At 41.8% G+C, this 12,844-nt stretch overlaps 1 protein-coding gene across 1 annotated transcript in view; it reads right to left on the bottom strand.

Moving 5' to 3' along the window:
• DOCK4 (dedicator of cytokinesis 4) overlaps positions 1-12,844 on the bottom strand; it is a 373,592-nt gene that overhangs the window by 36,357 nt on the left and 324,391 nt on the right. Inside the window, exons 36-38 of the mRNA XM_067564219.1 lie at positions 12,479-12,572; positions 1,547-1,695; positions 170-256 (exon numbers count right to left, since the gene is read on the bottom strand). Coding sequence (XP_067420320.1) covers positions 170-256; positions 1,547-1,695; positions 12,479-12,572 — 330 coding nt within the window. The remainder of the gene's footprint in view (positions 1-169; positions 257-1,546; positions 1,696-12,478; positions 12,573-12,844) is intronic.

The following is a 12,844-nucleotide window of genomic DNA, read 5'->3' on the forward strand; positions in this document are numbered from 1 at the left end:
TGGAATACTTTATACAATATATACATTATAGGAAACAAATAAGAGTGAAAGGTAAGGATTGCATACAAGTCATATTAAGCTTACAAGGGCAAATTTAATATCCTCAGAATCATTTTGTTAAAGTCTAATCAAAAGGTAGCTCCTTATTCTGGATGTACAGGTACATTACCCTCATCTTGCTGAGATTTCTGTAATCATAATAGTTCTCGTACTGCTCTGCAATCTTCCTGCATAAGATAATGCCATTCTCCCAGCACTGTAGACAAAGAGGTTATAGAAATGCTCAAAAGAGAGAGGAATCATGCTTTGTGGCAATTTCAAATAGTTTTCCAAGTATCTTCTATTATTGCTACAATTTCCCAGTAGCAAACAATGTAAGGCAGACAACAGCTATTCTGAGACAATTCACAATATGTTATTAAAGCTCCTTCTTTGTAGGCTGACTGAACTGCACTCCCAGTTACTGAAAACACTTGAACATAATACCCACTGTCTGCACTATCTTGATAAGGGCAAAACTCCTTGACTAAACAAAACGTATATTTCCAGAGTTAGTAGATAAAAGTAGCCATTAGCAACAAGAAACTGTGCCACTGAAGAAGGTAGAGATCATGAATGAAGTGATATTAATCATCTCCAGCACTGCACATGGGATTTTTATTCGACTGGTTATATGTTCCTATATAAAATGTATTTTACATATAAAAAAGTGGAAAAATTAGGATAAATATTCCCTCCTTTTTTGGAGTCAGGGGGGACAATCTGGTTGAAAATCAGTTTTCAATTTCCAAGTTCAGAGTATCTTTAAATGAGTTATATCGCTTCTTACTCATTGCTAGCCAGCTTTCAATATTAGTTTTAATTCTGCAACTTACAAAAGTTTACATGTATATTACACCAGTTACATAAAATTACAGTGTATCTATCTTTATTTGTGTATCCATTATAGAGGAGAGAGATTTAATTATAGATTAAGCAGAGAGTATAATTTTAAACCAGATAATATTGGCAGCCAGTATTTGTGCCAGTTTTCAGACCAATCTTCAGTGCTTCCTGCCTAATGTGGGGTAATATTTCTGAATAATGGCAGCTTACTATGGTCACCATTAAAACTTACCAACAGCAGCATCTGAGATATTATTAGTATTAGTATTACTGCCACTGCAGTTACTATTCAAGAGAGCCAGCATTGTTTGATAGATAGAGCATAAGCCTAAGACCTGGGTTTTATTACCAACTCAGTTACTGATTTGTGTGAATTCAGCATGTTTCTGTCCTTATGTGCCTCAGTTTCCCCATCCGTAAAATGGGGAAAATGATGCTATCTTTTGTAAAGTGCTCTAAGACTTGCAGTTGAACTATGCAAGTCCTAATCACTCATATTTTAGACACTTTTGTGTGCTAATTTATGGCAAATGTATGGCAAATGATAACTTTTAATTGGTAGTCACTTCCCTGGATATAAAAAATAAACACTGCAAAACTGGAGGTGATTTTACAATCCTAATAACTGTTCATGATAAAATCAATAATCAAACCTACTTACCTTTCCCCTATCAAAGTTCTGGATGATTGTAAGGTGAAGATACTCTTTGCGTTGCCACTCTGTTTGCATGGGATAGTTTAGAAATTCTCTCAATGGCCGGTCAGACCATTCTAATAGCTCATCATACAGCAACAGTGTATAGGCAGCCTCTGTCAGATAAGTTACAAAGCATTATATGTAAACATGAAAAATATAAAATACTTTAAAACACGTGTTACTTAAAGCAGTACCTACCAAAACACCCTAAAAAAGGTATACCTCTGTATAGAACAATTAATTTATCTATATCATCATAGGTGGAACTGGTAGCACAAGGTTGCTCTACATTTCCTATGATAATATGCTGTTTTCAGTTGCTTATACATTTTCTGTACTTTAACTACTTGGGGTGAAATGCTGGGTGTCTGCCTCTGGCTGAATATTTTTGTAAGTTTCAGCAAAAATGGTCCAACCATTATGGAGAATGAGATTAGGGAAAATGATGTTGTTTTGCCCATGATAAAAAAGTTCTTACTACTGTTTTGCTGAGAAGCTGTAGATCTTCTATGCTTTGGAGCAGGGACTTGAAATTTGGCAGAGGGGTGGGCCTTTGTGTTGGATATGTGCCTTTTGCCATTCCCATTAAAAACTGGCCAAACTATAAAATATTGAAAACTCCCAGATTGCACATGCTCAGTAGAGACTTGTTAGAGTTTAGCATCTAATTTCTCCAAAGAGTCCATTTGCACTGGGAAAGCTCCTGTAAAGGTGGACTTTCCCTGCAATTGCTAATCCTGCCTGCTGCCAGGCACCTGGACTGAGAGCAGGGAAACTGGGTCAAGGAGCCTGGGGAGAGAAGGGAAAGACTAGGAGCCAGGATAGTGGAGGACAAAGGATAGTGGGATTGGCTGTGCAAGAAGACTGAGACTGGGACCTGGAGGGACACAGAAGAGGAACTGACTGGGAAGTGATGTGTGGAGAGGGTGTGTCAAAGATTGGAAAGCAAGATGGGGGGGCAAAAACTGACACTGTCTAGGCAAGGAAACTGGGACTAAAGGTGGGGGTGAGGATGCTGGCACGAGGAGCTGGGGTAAGGAGATAGAACTGGTACAGGGACTGAAATATCAGTGAAACCCTCTGGCAAAATCTCTCATCCCCCTATACTGCTTGTCCACATAGAGGATGACAATTTATTTCTGCTATCAGATACTCTGTTAATTCCAGTGACAGAGACCTGCACTGTGATCTAAAGGTTCTAACCCTGCTGTTGATCCATGTAGGGGTCAGCATGATTCTTTATGGTGGAATCTGTTTTTTCAGTTTGCTTTTTTAAAAACCAGAAAATCACACATGCACACGCACACGCACACGCACACAAACTGTGTTAAAAGAATATTATTTAGGTTGCAAAGTCAAACACTCAAAAGTTAGGATATGCCAGAATTAAAGTTGCCTGTGCTATCTTAATTTGGCCTTCTTGTATGTATGCATTATGATACAGTCTTTAATTACACGATCACATGTTATTTTTTCCACTGCCTCATTCAGCGTACAAGTGGACCATGCTCTGGAAATGCATCAGGGTTGTGAAATGTAGAAAACTATAGGATTTGGAAAGTAATGATTGAGTCACAGACAACCTTAATTCTAGCATTTCCTAACTTTTGAGTGCTTGTCTTTGCAACTTAAATAATGTTATTTTAATATAGTTTTTTGTGTGTAATTTTATATTTAAGATGTCTAACATACTTTTCTATAATTTTATTTATAATTAATTGCTATAAGATTGATAGAGCTTGACTTATTTATTGGTAATAGACAACTAAATCTAAATATGTACTACAAAGAAAATTTCTTAGTGTTCCTTCCTTTTCAATTTCTGTCATGCAATGACTTAGCTTTGGAAGTTTTCTGTAGCACAAATAGATATTTGCAAGCTCTTAGACATAATGTATTGTATATAAGTAACTTGTTATAACCACTGGCAGATGTCTGTATAAATTCCCCATACACTAAAAGAAAGCAAACAGGAGGGGTTGATTTATGATAGGGAAAATCTATGTGAAGAGGAAAGGTTCAAAAAGTTAAACACTTCTGAGATATATTAAATGGAAACTGAAAGGTTATCTCATTCCAGTTTTGAGGTCTCTGAAGGGGACACACAAGGTACTAGGATATTACATGTTCTACACACAAGGGGATTAAATGTATAGCCATGATTGGAAGCAGTGAAAGGAAAGATTTAGGCTAGATATTAGATTTAAAAAGGCCTAAAGAATTATTAGAACATGAACCAGTCTTGTAAATCATATTGTGAAGACAGATAAAATAAATGAGTTTAAGAGAAAGCTGCCTGTATCCCTGGAACAAAATGATACAGTTAGATGAAATAAAAGTGTAACACTGGAGTGCGGGTAACAGAGTGAACTTTACTTCCTGTACCCAAGCAATTGACAAGGGTCAAGATTAAACTAACCTTTTTATATGTGTTCTTTTCACTGAACAGCAAATTGTAAGGCAAAGGCATGGATTAGATCAGTGGTTCTTAACCTTTCCAAACTACTGTACCCCTGAAGCCTGAGTCCCACCCCCACAGGGCTGAGGCATGTAACTTAGTTTCATGGCGCCCCTGTGGCTCCAGGCAATTGCCTTTCTTGCCACGCCCAATACGAGCTCTGCACTTGCGACCCCTCTAAAACTGTCACAACCCCCAGGTTGAGAAACACTGGATTAGATGGACCTCTGTTTTTCAGTGTAAGGACTGTTTCTATTCTTTGTCATGGATGGGGGCCAATTCCTCCTTAATCAGGAAGTACTAAGTAAGACTGAGTGTCATGGCAAAAAAAAAAAAGCAAGAGTCATGGATTTTATCATGGATGTAAAAACCATAATAAATAAACAAATGAATGAATGAAAGAATAAAAAAAGTAAATAAATAAATGTGTTGAAAAATGCAAAAGTGTCATGGAAGCATTATTTTGAGCAAAATATTGCTTAAAAATAAGAAATGAATAGTTTAAAAACATTAAAAAACCAGGCCGCAATCAGTGCTCAGACTATGCTGGACACACATACAGAAACTAGTGTGTAAAGGTCCTCTGATATGCCTTGCTCAGTCTGTTATTAAAACCTGTTACGTAAAAACCTAAAAGTCACAATTTGTGTCACAAAAATCATAGCTGTGGCAACCATTTTGCCCTAGTAATAATCAAAGCCATGTTCCAAATTGCTCATTATGCCCAAATTATATGTGAAGATCCTTGAATTTATTCAGCAATGTCACCAAAAACTCTCTCCTTCTCAATACAACCTCCCAGTTCTCTGACATATTAAGCATAGAATCATAGAATTGTAGGACTGAAAGGGACCTCAAGAGGTCATCTAATCCAGTCCCCTGCTGCTGCACTTATGGCAGACTAAGTATTATCTAGATTATCTGACAGGTTTTTTTCTAACCTGCTCTTAAAAATCGCCAATGATGGAGATTCCACAACCTTCCTAGGCAATTTATTCCAGTGCTTATCTACTCTGACAATTAGGAAGTTTTTCCTAATGTCCAACCTAAACAGCTCTTGCTGCAATTTAAGCTTATTGCTTTTTGTCCTATCCTCAAAGGTTAAGGAGAACAATTTTTCTCCCTCCTCTTTGTAACTACCTTTTATGTACTTGAAAACTTACGCCCCCTTTCTGTCCTCTGTTCTCCAGACTAAACAAACCCAGTTTTTTTCAATCTTCCCTCATAGGTCATGTTTTCTAGACCTTTAATCATTTTTGTTGCTCTTCTCTGGACTTTCTCCAATTTGTGCACATCTTTCCTGAAATGTGGCATCCAGAACTGGACACAATACTCCAGTTGCAGCCTAATCAGCATGGAATAGAGCAGAAGAATTATTTCTTGTGTCTTGCTTACAACACTCCTGCTAATACATCCCAGAATAATGTTTGCATTTTGCAACAGTGTTACACTGTTGACTCATATTTAGCTTGTGATTCACTATGACCCCCAGATCCCTTTCTGCAGTACTCTTTTGTAGTCAGTCATTTCCCATTTTGTATGTGTGCAACTGATTGTTCCTTCCTAAATGGATGCATTTTCAGGCATTTATCCTTATTGAATTTTATCCTATTTACTTCAGACCATTTATCCAGTTTGTCCAGATCATTTTGAATTTTAATCCTATCCTCCAAAGCACTTGCAACACTTCCCAGCTGGGTACCATCCACAAACTTTGTAAGTCTACTCTCTGTGCCATTATCTAAATCATTGATGAAGATATTGAATAGAACCAGAGCCAGAACTGATCCCTGCGAGACCACACTTGATATGTCCTTCCATCTTGACTCTGAACCATTGATAACTACTCTCTGGGAACAGTTTTACAACCAGTTATGCACTCACCATATATTAGCTCCATCTAGGTTGTATTTCCCTAGTTTATTTATGAGGGGTCAAGCGAGACAGTAAGTCATGATACAACACATCTACCACTTCCCCCGCCCCCATCCATAAGGCTTGTTACCCTGTCAACGAAAGCTATCAGGTTGGTCTGACATGATTTGTTTTTGACAAATCCATGCAGACTGTTACTTATCACTTTATTATCTTCTAGGTTTTTGCAAACTGATTGGTTCATCAGTTTTCTCCATTATCTTTCCGGGTACTGAAGTTAAGATGACTGGTATGTAATGTCCTTATTCCTCTTTTTCTAGATTGTCCTTTTTTTCTATATTTGCCCTTTTCCAGTCCTTTGGAAGCTCTTCTGTCTTCCATGACTTTTCAAAAACAACGGCTAATAGCTCAGATATCTTCTCAGTCAGCTCCCTAAGTATTCTAGGAATTATTTCATCAGGCCCTGGCAACTTGAATACGTCTAACTTGTCTAAGTAATTTTTAACTTGTTCTTTTCCTATTTTAGCCTCTGATCCTACCTCATTTTCACTGGCATATAGAGACCAGACAGGTATGGTGGAATTAAAGAAATCCTCTCTCCTTTGTATCTTGGGCGGTCCAAGCACTATGTACCCTGTTCACTACTCCATCACGTCCCCCTGGTCTCCTAATGACTTTTTAATATATTGCAGAGTTTATTGAACACTCATAATTACAATGTGTAAGTCACTGGAGAAAAGCTGGAGTTTTTTTGGCTGAGTAGGTATCAGCTGGGTTGAGGCCTCTGGTACCCATCTGGCAGAAGGTCAGTTTGGGATTTTACAAACCAAAAGTATTTTGATTCAGGGAAGGTGATTGATCTCCTATTTCTGTCTACATTTTGGACAAAGGCTAATGTGACATTAAATTTGGAGTGAGGTAATTGAAAAAAAATGGTTACCTACCTGCAACTGTTGTTCTTCGAGATGCGATGCAGATGCTTATTCTACTTAGGTGTGTGCATGCCCAGAACACCAGAGCCTGAGACTTTTGCCTAGCAGTACCTGCAGGGGCAGTGCTCAGGCTCTATGGCCCTAGCACAACTTGTGGCCTTATAAGGGTGACACTACACTGACCACCTCTGTCCCTTCACATCGAATATCAGAAGTATAGACTCTGATTCAGAAGGGACTGAGGGTCAGTCCTGGAATACATGTCTGCATCACAGAATAACAGTTACAGATAGGTAACTTATTTCTTCTTTCAATACATGCAGCTGTGTATTCTACTTAGGTGACTCACAAGCAGGACTTGTAGAAGACGGGGCTCAGAGTCTATTTAAAGAATGACTGCCTTCCCAAAGTTTGCCATTTGACCTGGACACAGTAATAATGGCATAGTGGTTAGTAAAAGTACGTGCAAAGGACCAAGCGGCAGCCCTGCAAATGTTCAGTATGGGAATTTCACTTAGAAATGCAGTCAGTGTCACCTGGGCTCTTTTGGAATGAGCTCACACATCATAGCCAGGGCTACTTTCTAGGCTATCATGATACAGGAAGTTATCCAGCTGAAGTCTGTCTGTGAAGAGACCACTTGACCCTTCATTTGGTCTGCAAGTGAAACAACAAGATGAGGAGCGGAAAGATTTGGTCCTCTCCCGATGAAAAGCTAAACATCACTTAACATCCAATCTATGGAGACATTGTTCTTCTGGGGTTGAATGCAGGTTAGGGGAGAACACACTGCTAAACATATAGCCTGGTTCAAGTGAAACTGGGAAACCACTTTGGATAAAAACTTAGAGTGCCACCGCAGGGTTACTTTGATTCTAGAAAACTGCATGTATGGGGGCTCCGCCATCCAAAGCCTACAACTCCCTCACTGTCCTTGCAGATGTTGCCATAAGGAAGGCTGCTTTCTGGCACAGAAGGGAGAAAGAAGTTGCCAGAGGTTCAAACAGAGGTCCCACAAGAACCACTAAGACAATATTAAGGTCCCACAAAGGTACTGGCTCTTTTTAACCAGCGGGTGGAGATTAGTGACTCCTTTCAAGAACCTCACTGCCATCGAGTTTAAAAACACCAACTTCGCACGGATGTACGAATGAAATGCTGAAATTGCTGCCAGATGAACTCTCAATGCATTAGTGCAAGATCAGAAGATTCAGGGTGTAACAGGCATTCCTAGATGTTCTGGATGCAAGCTAGCTTTGGTTGGACTCCACAGGCTAATGACCATATCAAGAATCACTTCCACTTGGCTGAATAGGCCACTCTGGTGGAGGGCTTCCTACTATTAAGCAAGATTTGCTGGATCACCTGCGAATATTGTTCCTCTTCCTCATCTAACCATGCATCATCCAGGCTGAGAGATGCAGAGACTGAGTGCTAGATGCAAAATCTAACCATGATATTGAGTGAGGCGGTCCAGATGAACAGGAAGGGATATGGTAAACCAAACCGATAATGTGAGGAGGTCCAAGAATTAACATTGTTTTGGACATGATGGAGCAATGAGAATGAGCTTGGCATGGTCCAGTTTCAGGTTGAGGATGAGCTGTGGGATGATTGGAATTGGAGAAAAGTATACAGGAGGGATGATTCCCAGCTCAGGTGAAAAGCATTAGTCAATGAGCCTGAATACAGATCCCTCCACAAAAACAAAACAGATGGCATTTCTTATTTTCTCTCAGGGCAATCAGGTCAATTGTTGGAATGCCCCAAACTGCAAAGATGGACTGCAAGATGCTGGTCTTCAGGGACCATTCATGATTCAGGGAGAAATGTCTTCTGAGGTGGATCTGACAGGTGATTCTGGATCCCAGGTAAGTGACTGGCCATGTGGGTAATGTCTTCCCTATTGCAAAACTGCCATAATCTGATTGCCTCCTTATACAGCATGTTGGGAGTGTTCTCCCTCCTGTCTGTTCACATAATAAATTGCAATGGTATTGTCGGTGAATAACAGAACCACTGAGCCCCTGATGTGATCCTGAAAGGTCTAAAAGCATTGTAGATGGCATGAAGCTACAGGACATTGATATGCACAGAAGCTTCTTGTTCTGTCAACAGACTTTGAACTTTCAGTGATCCCAAATGTACTCCACAACCTATTAAGGAGGAATTGGTGACAACAGTCTTGGTTGGTAGGGACTGAGCAAAAGGAATGCCCTGGCACACATTGTCCTGAATCATCTGCCACCATAAAGAGTCCAGGATCAGTAAGGGGAGTCAGACCAGCCTGTCCATGAATCAGATGATAGACCAACTTCAGCCACTTTTGAAGAGGATGAAGTGTAGCTAGTACATTGGACTAGCTGTGTGCATGCACCATATGGCCTAGGCTGTGGTTGAGGGTTGAGACTGCAGCACCAGACATAGGTGGGTATAGTGAGGGGGCATAGCCTCTCTCCAAGATTGACAGGGAGGAATCAATCCCCACCTCACTGGAAGCAGAAAGGTAGGAAAGGAAATTAAAAAGGCAGGTCCTGCAGCTCAGTTGTGCAAGAGCAAGAGAAGGAGACAGACACAGCTCACTTGCTGCTAAGCCCTGTGCCCAAGACTGAGCTCTGCATCACCAAGGACTTGGGAGAATTGTTGGGTCTGCAGTGAGGAGGAGGACAATGCCAGCAAGGGTGGAGGGGTGAGCTCTTCCTCCCTAGCTGAAGTATCCACTTCTGGGGCTACTGCAAAAGCCTCAGCATCTTGGTCTAAGTCAGGTGCTGGGCGAGTGGCTGCTATTGACTGCCTCTCTGAAGCCCCTGAGAGCAAATACTGTATGTGTGACCCTGGCCCAGGGGGAAACGGCCACCGGTTCCAAAACTGCCATGGCATGGGCTATTGTCCCTGTGGCCAAGCTCGCGTAGGGGGCCCCATGGGGAAGGCCGCAGCTGTTGCAGTGGCCATCTGTCTCTTGGGCAGGGGCACTTCATCCTCTTCTGAGTCTGAGGAGTCCTCTCTTGGTGACCACATTAGCGCCGATGTTACCTCCTCTTCCCCACTGCACCATGTGGAGTGGTGTCTTGGTGTCTGGAGACTGGTGGCTGTCTTCTGATGACCGATATTGGTGAGACAGGAACCGGTGCCAAAATTCCAGAAATCGGCATCGGTGTTTTGGGGACTGGTGCCGTGACTCCGAGGACTGGTATTGTGAGCCATGAGTCAAACTGTCAGTGATGCAGCTCTAGGGACCAGTGCCGGGGGTTTGGTGACTGCTGGCGAGGCATTGATGACACGCATGGGGCTGAGGAGCAACGTCTTGGTGTCAGAGATTGCTGTGGAGGCCCCATTGAAGACTTGCCTCTGGATGGCCCCGCAGTCAACTGACACACAGTGTAGGAGTTTCCCTTCTCGAGGCATCAGCGGCATGGGAATTGACAGGAGTTCCTTGGCCGCTTGCAATGCCTCGGCTGTGGATGGCACTGTAAGGTGCTGGGTGCCCTGGAGTCAGCAGCGGGTCCGGGATTGGGCTGGGAAATCTAAGGGGTCAGGCTGCTGCCGACCTCAGTCCCAGTGAAGATGAGTGGCCCTGTATGGGTCTCGCTATGTCTCCTGTGCCCCTTTTATCCCTTTTTGGTGTCAGTGAGCGCCCTCTGCCGGTGTGTGTCTTCCTGTGCTTCTTAGGCACTGGGCATAGTGACCAGTGCTGAGAGGAACTCGGTGCCAAAGGGGCGCCTCGCACTGATGCCAGTGTACTCAGTGCCAAGTCTGAGCAGCCCAGCTCTGAGGCCAGTCTAAGAGATGACTCCACTAGAAGTACTCTCAGTCTAATGTCCCGTTCTTTTTTAATGTGAGGTCTGAACCCTTTACACATCCTGCACTGTCTCGCATGTGAATGTCTCCCAGGCACTTCTGGCAGTTCTGCTGAGGGTCATTCACTGGCATAGGCTTCTTGAATGACGCCCAAGGTTTGAAGCCGAGAGACCTGGGCATGCCCAGTCACTGGGGCTATGTCCCCAGTGGGGTAGTATCTACGATATAACAGGTAAACTAAGAGATAAACTAACTAACTAACTTTTAACCATGTACACTATTACTACAAGAAAGAACCAATGGTTTAGAAAAGCTTGCCAAAGCAAGAAGACATTCCAGCACCATCAAGTGGGGGGAGGGAGACTGAGTGCCCCTTATACTGGCACATGTGCACGTGACCCCAGGGGGCACTAGAGCCAGCCCTATGGATACTGTTGAGGGAAAAAATCTCCAGCACCAGAGCCTCTGGTGCATACACTCCTGACACAGAATGGACATGAGCAAGCATTGGAAGAAGTTTAGATTCTAGCATATAATTATGTAGTGGTTTTAAGAAAATAAACACAGATCACTGAAGTGACCACATAACTGCATTATGAACTGGAACCTAAGATCAATTTCCTGGGTAAAATTCTATGGCCTGTGATAGACGTATTGGAAGTCAGACTAGATCTAATGGTCCTTCTGGCCTTAAAATCTATGGATGAAAGAATTGTGTCAAACAGTGGGCAATACACCACTCGGAGAAAATCCAAACTCTCTCTCTGTGTTTTACAACCAATTTAAATATTTTAAGAACACAAAATGTCCCCATTTTTCCTTATTCACATGGAATCACAGCAGTGCATAGACTTCAGCTGGAAATACATGTCCTAAGGTATGTCTACACTGATGGCGGCAAAGGCACTGCTGTCAGATCGATATTTCTGGATCGATTGAGCAGTCAGCGTAGACCCGCTCAATTGATCAGGAAGCTGACGTAGTAAAACCACCTCCTCAAGTGGCACAGTGCAGTGAAGACACTGCACAGAACGGAAGTACAGCAGTTGACGGGAGTTACGCAAGCTACTCTGCGTGGCTTGCGTAACTCCTGTCAACTGCTGCTGAATCTCCAGGTAAGTGTAGACCAGGGCCTAGTTCTATTGGCTCAAAAGACTCCATCTGAACAAGAAATAAAACTTTGTTATTTCCACTCTTCATTCATGACAGAAACATGTGAAGGTTCAACAGCCCTGGTAATTCAACATCAGTGCAGAAACACATTTGATTTGACAAGCGCACCCTTCACTCTTTTGAAACTATTAAACGGAAAGAATGCAAAACCAGGATTTGCCTCATTTAACGTCAAAGTCAGTTTTGTGTATCAATATGGGCGAAACTGTGACTGGGGACACAGTATGAGGTGGGGTGTAAGCCACATCAACCCAGCAATGGTACCAGGATGCATTGTGAATCAGAGAGAATGGCTTAGTCACAATTCCTTCTTTCATTCCTCCTTGATCCTGGGTGGGGAAGAGTAATAAATTTATTGCTGTCTTATATCAGCAGTAAATTACTGTCCACTCCATGTAGCATAGCTACTCTGGACAGCAAGTAATGAAAGTGGGTGAAATAGAACCAAGGTTCTGCAAATTCTCTGCCCACCTGCTTTGGGGAGAAAGCAAGCCAGAGAGTAGCCCCTCATATTCTACTTGCCTGGATTTAAGATCTGGGTGACGTTCACAGGGGTTAAAGGTGGTTTCTTATTGCCTGTGACCTCACTATGACTGCGAAAGGTATAAGTCACAATCTAATCCTAAATATTTTTTCTAGGTTGCATGTAACAACAATTACCTGTGAAGTTTTGTGCTTTCAGATGCAGGTCATAGAGCTTATGGATATAGCGAATATACATCTCTTCCTTATTCAGTTCAGTCTTATAAAAATTCTGCAATAAAAATGTATGATAGGTGGTCAAACAAAATGTTTGTGATGACGTAAAATAGTAGAATAAATAGCTGAAAATTGTTGTTGGAAGTAATTGTTAAGTGTGGCCATGTGTGTACACAACATACACATCAAATGTAATGTTGCAGAAATACATGTAAGTTTCAAGAAGCTGCATGTTTACAAGGTCAAGCTAGGAAGGTCAGTACATATAGCAGGGCACGTAGTCCCTTATAAATAGGCCTCTTACATTTTATTGAGAACAGTCAAAAT

Source organism: Emydura macquarii, unplaced genomic scaffold, assembly GCF_026122565.2.
Source record: "Emydura macquarii macquarii isolate MOO-44397 ecotype Brisbane River unplaced genomic scaffold, CSIRO-AGI_Emac_v2 contig_2636, whole genome shotgun sequence".
In the NCBI taxonomy this organism is placed as follows: domain Eukaryota; kingdom Metazoa; phylum Chordata; order Testudines; family Chelidae; genus Emydura; species Emydura macquarii.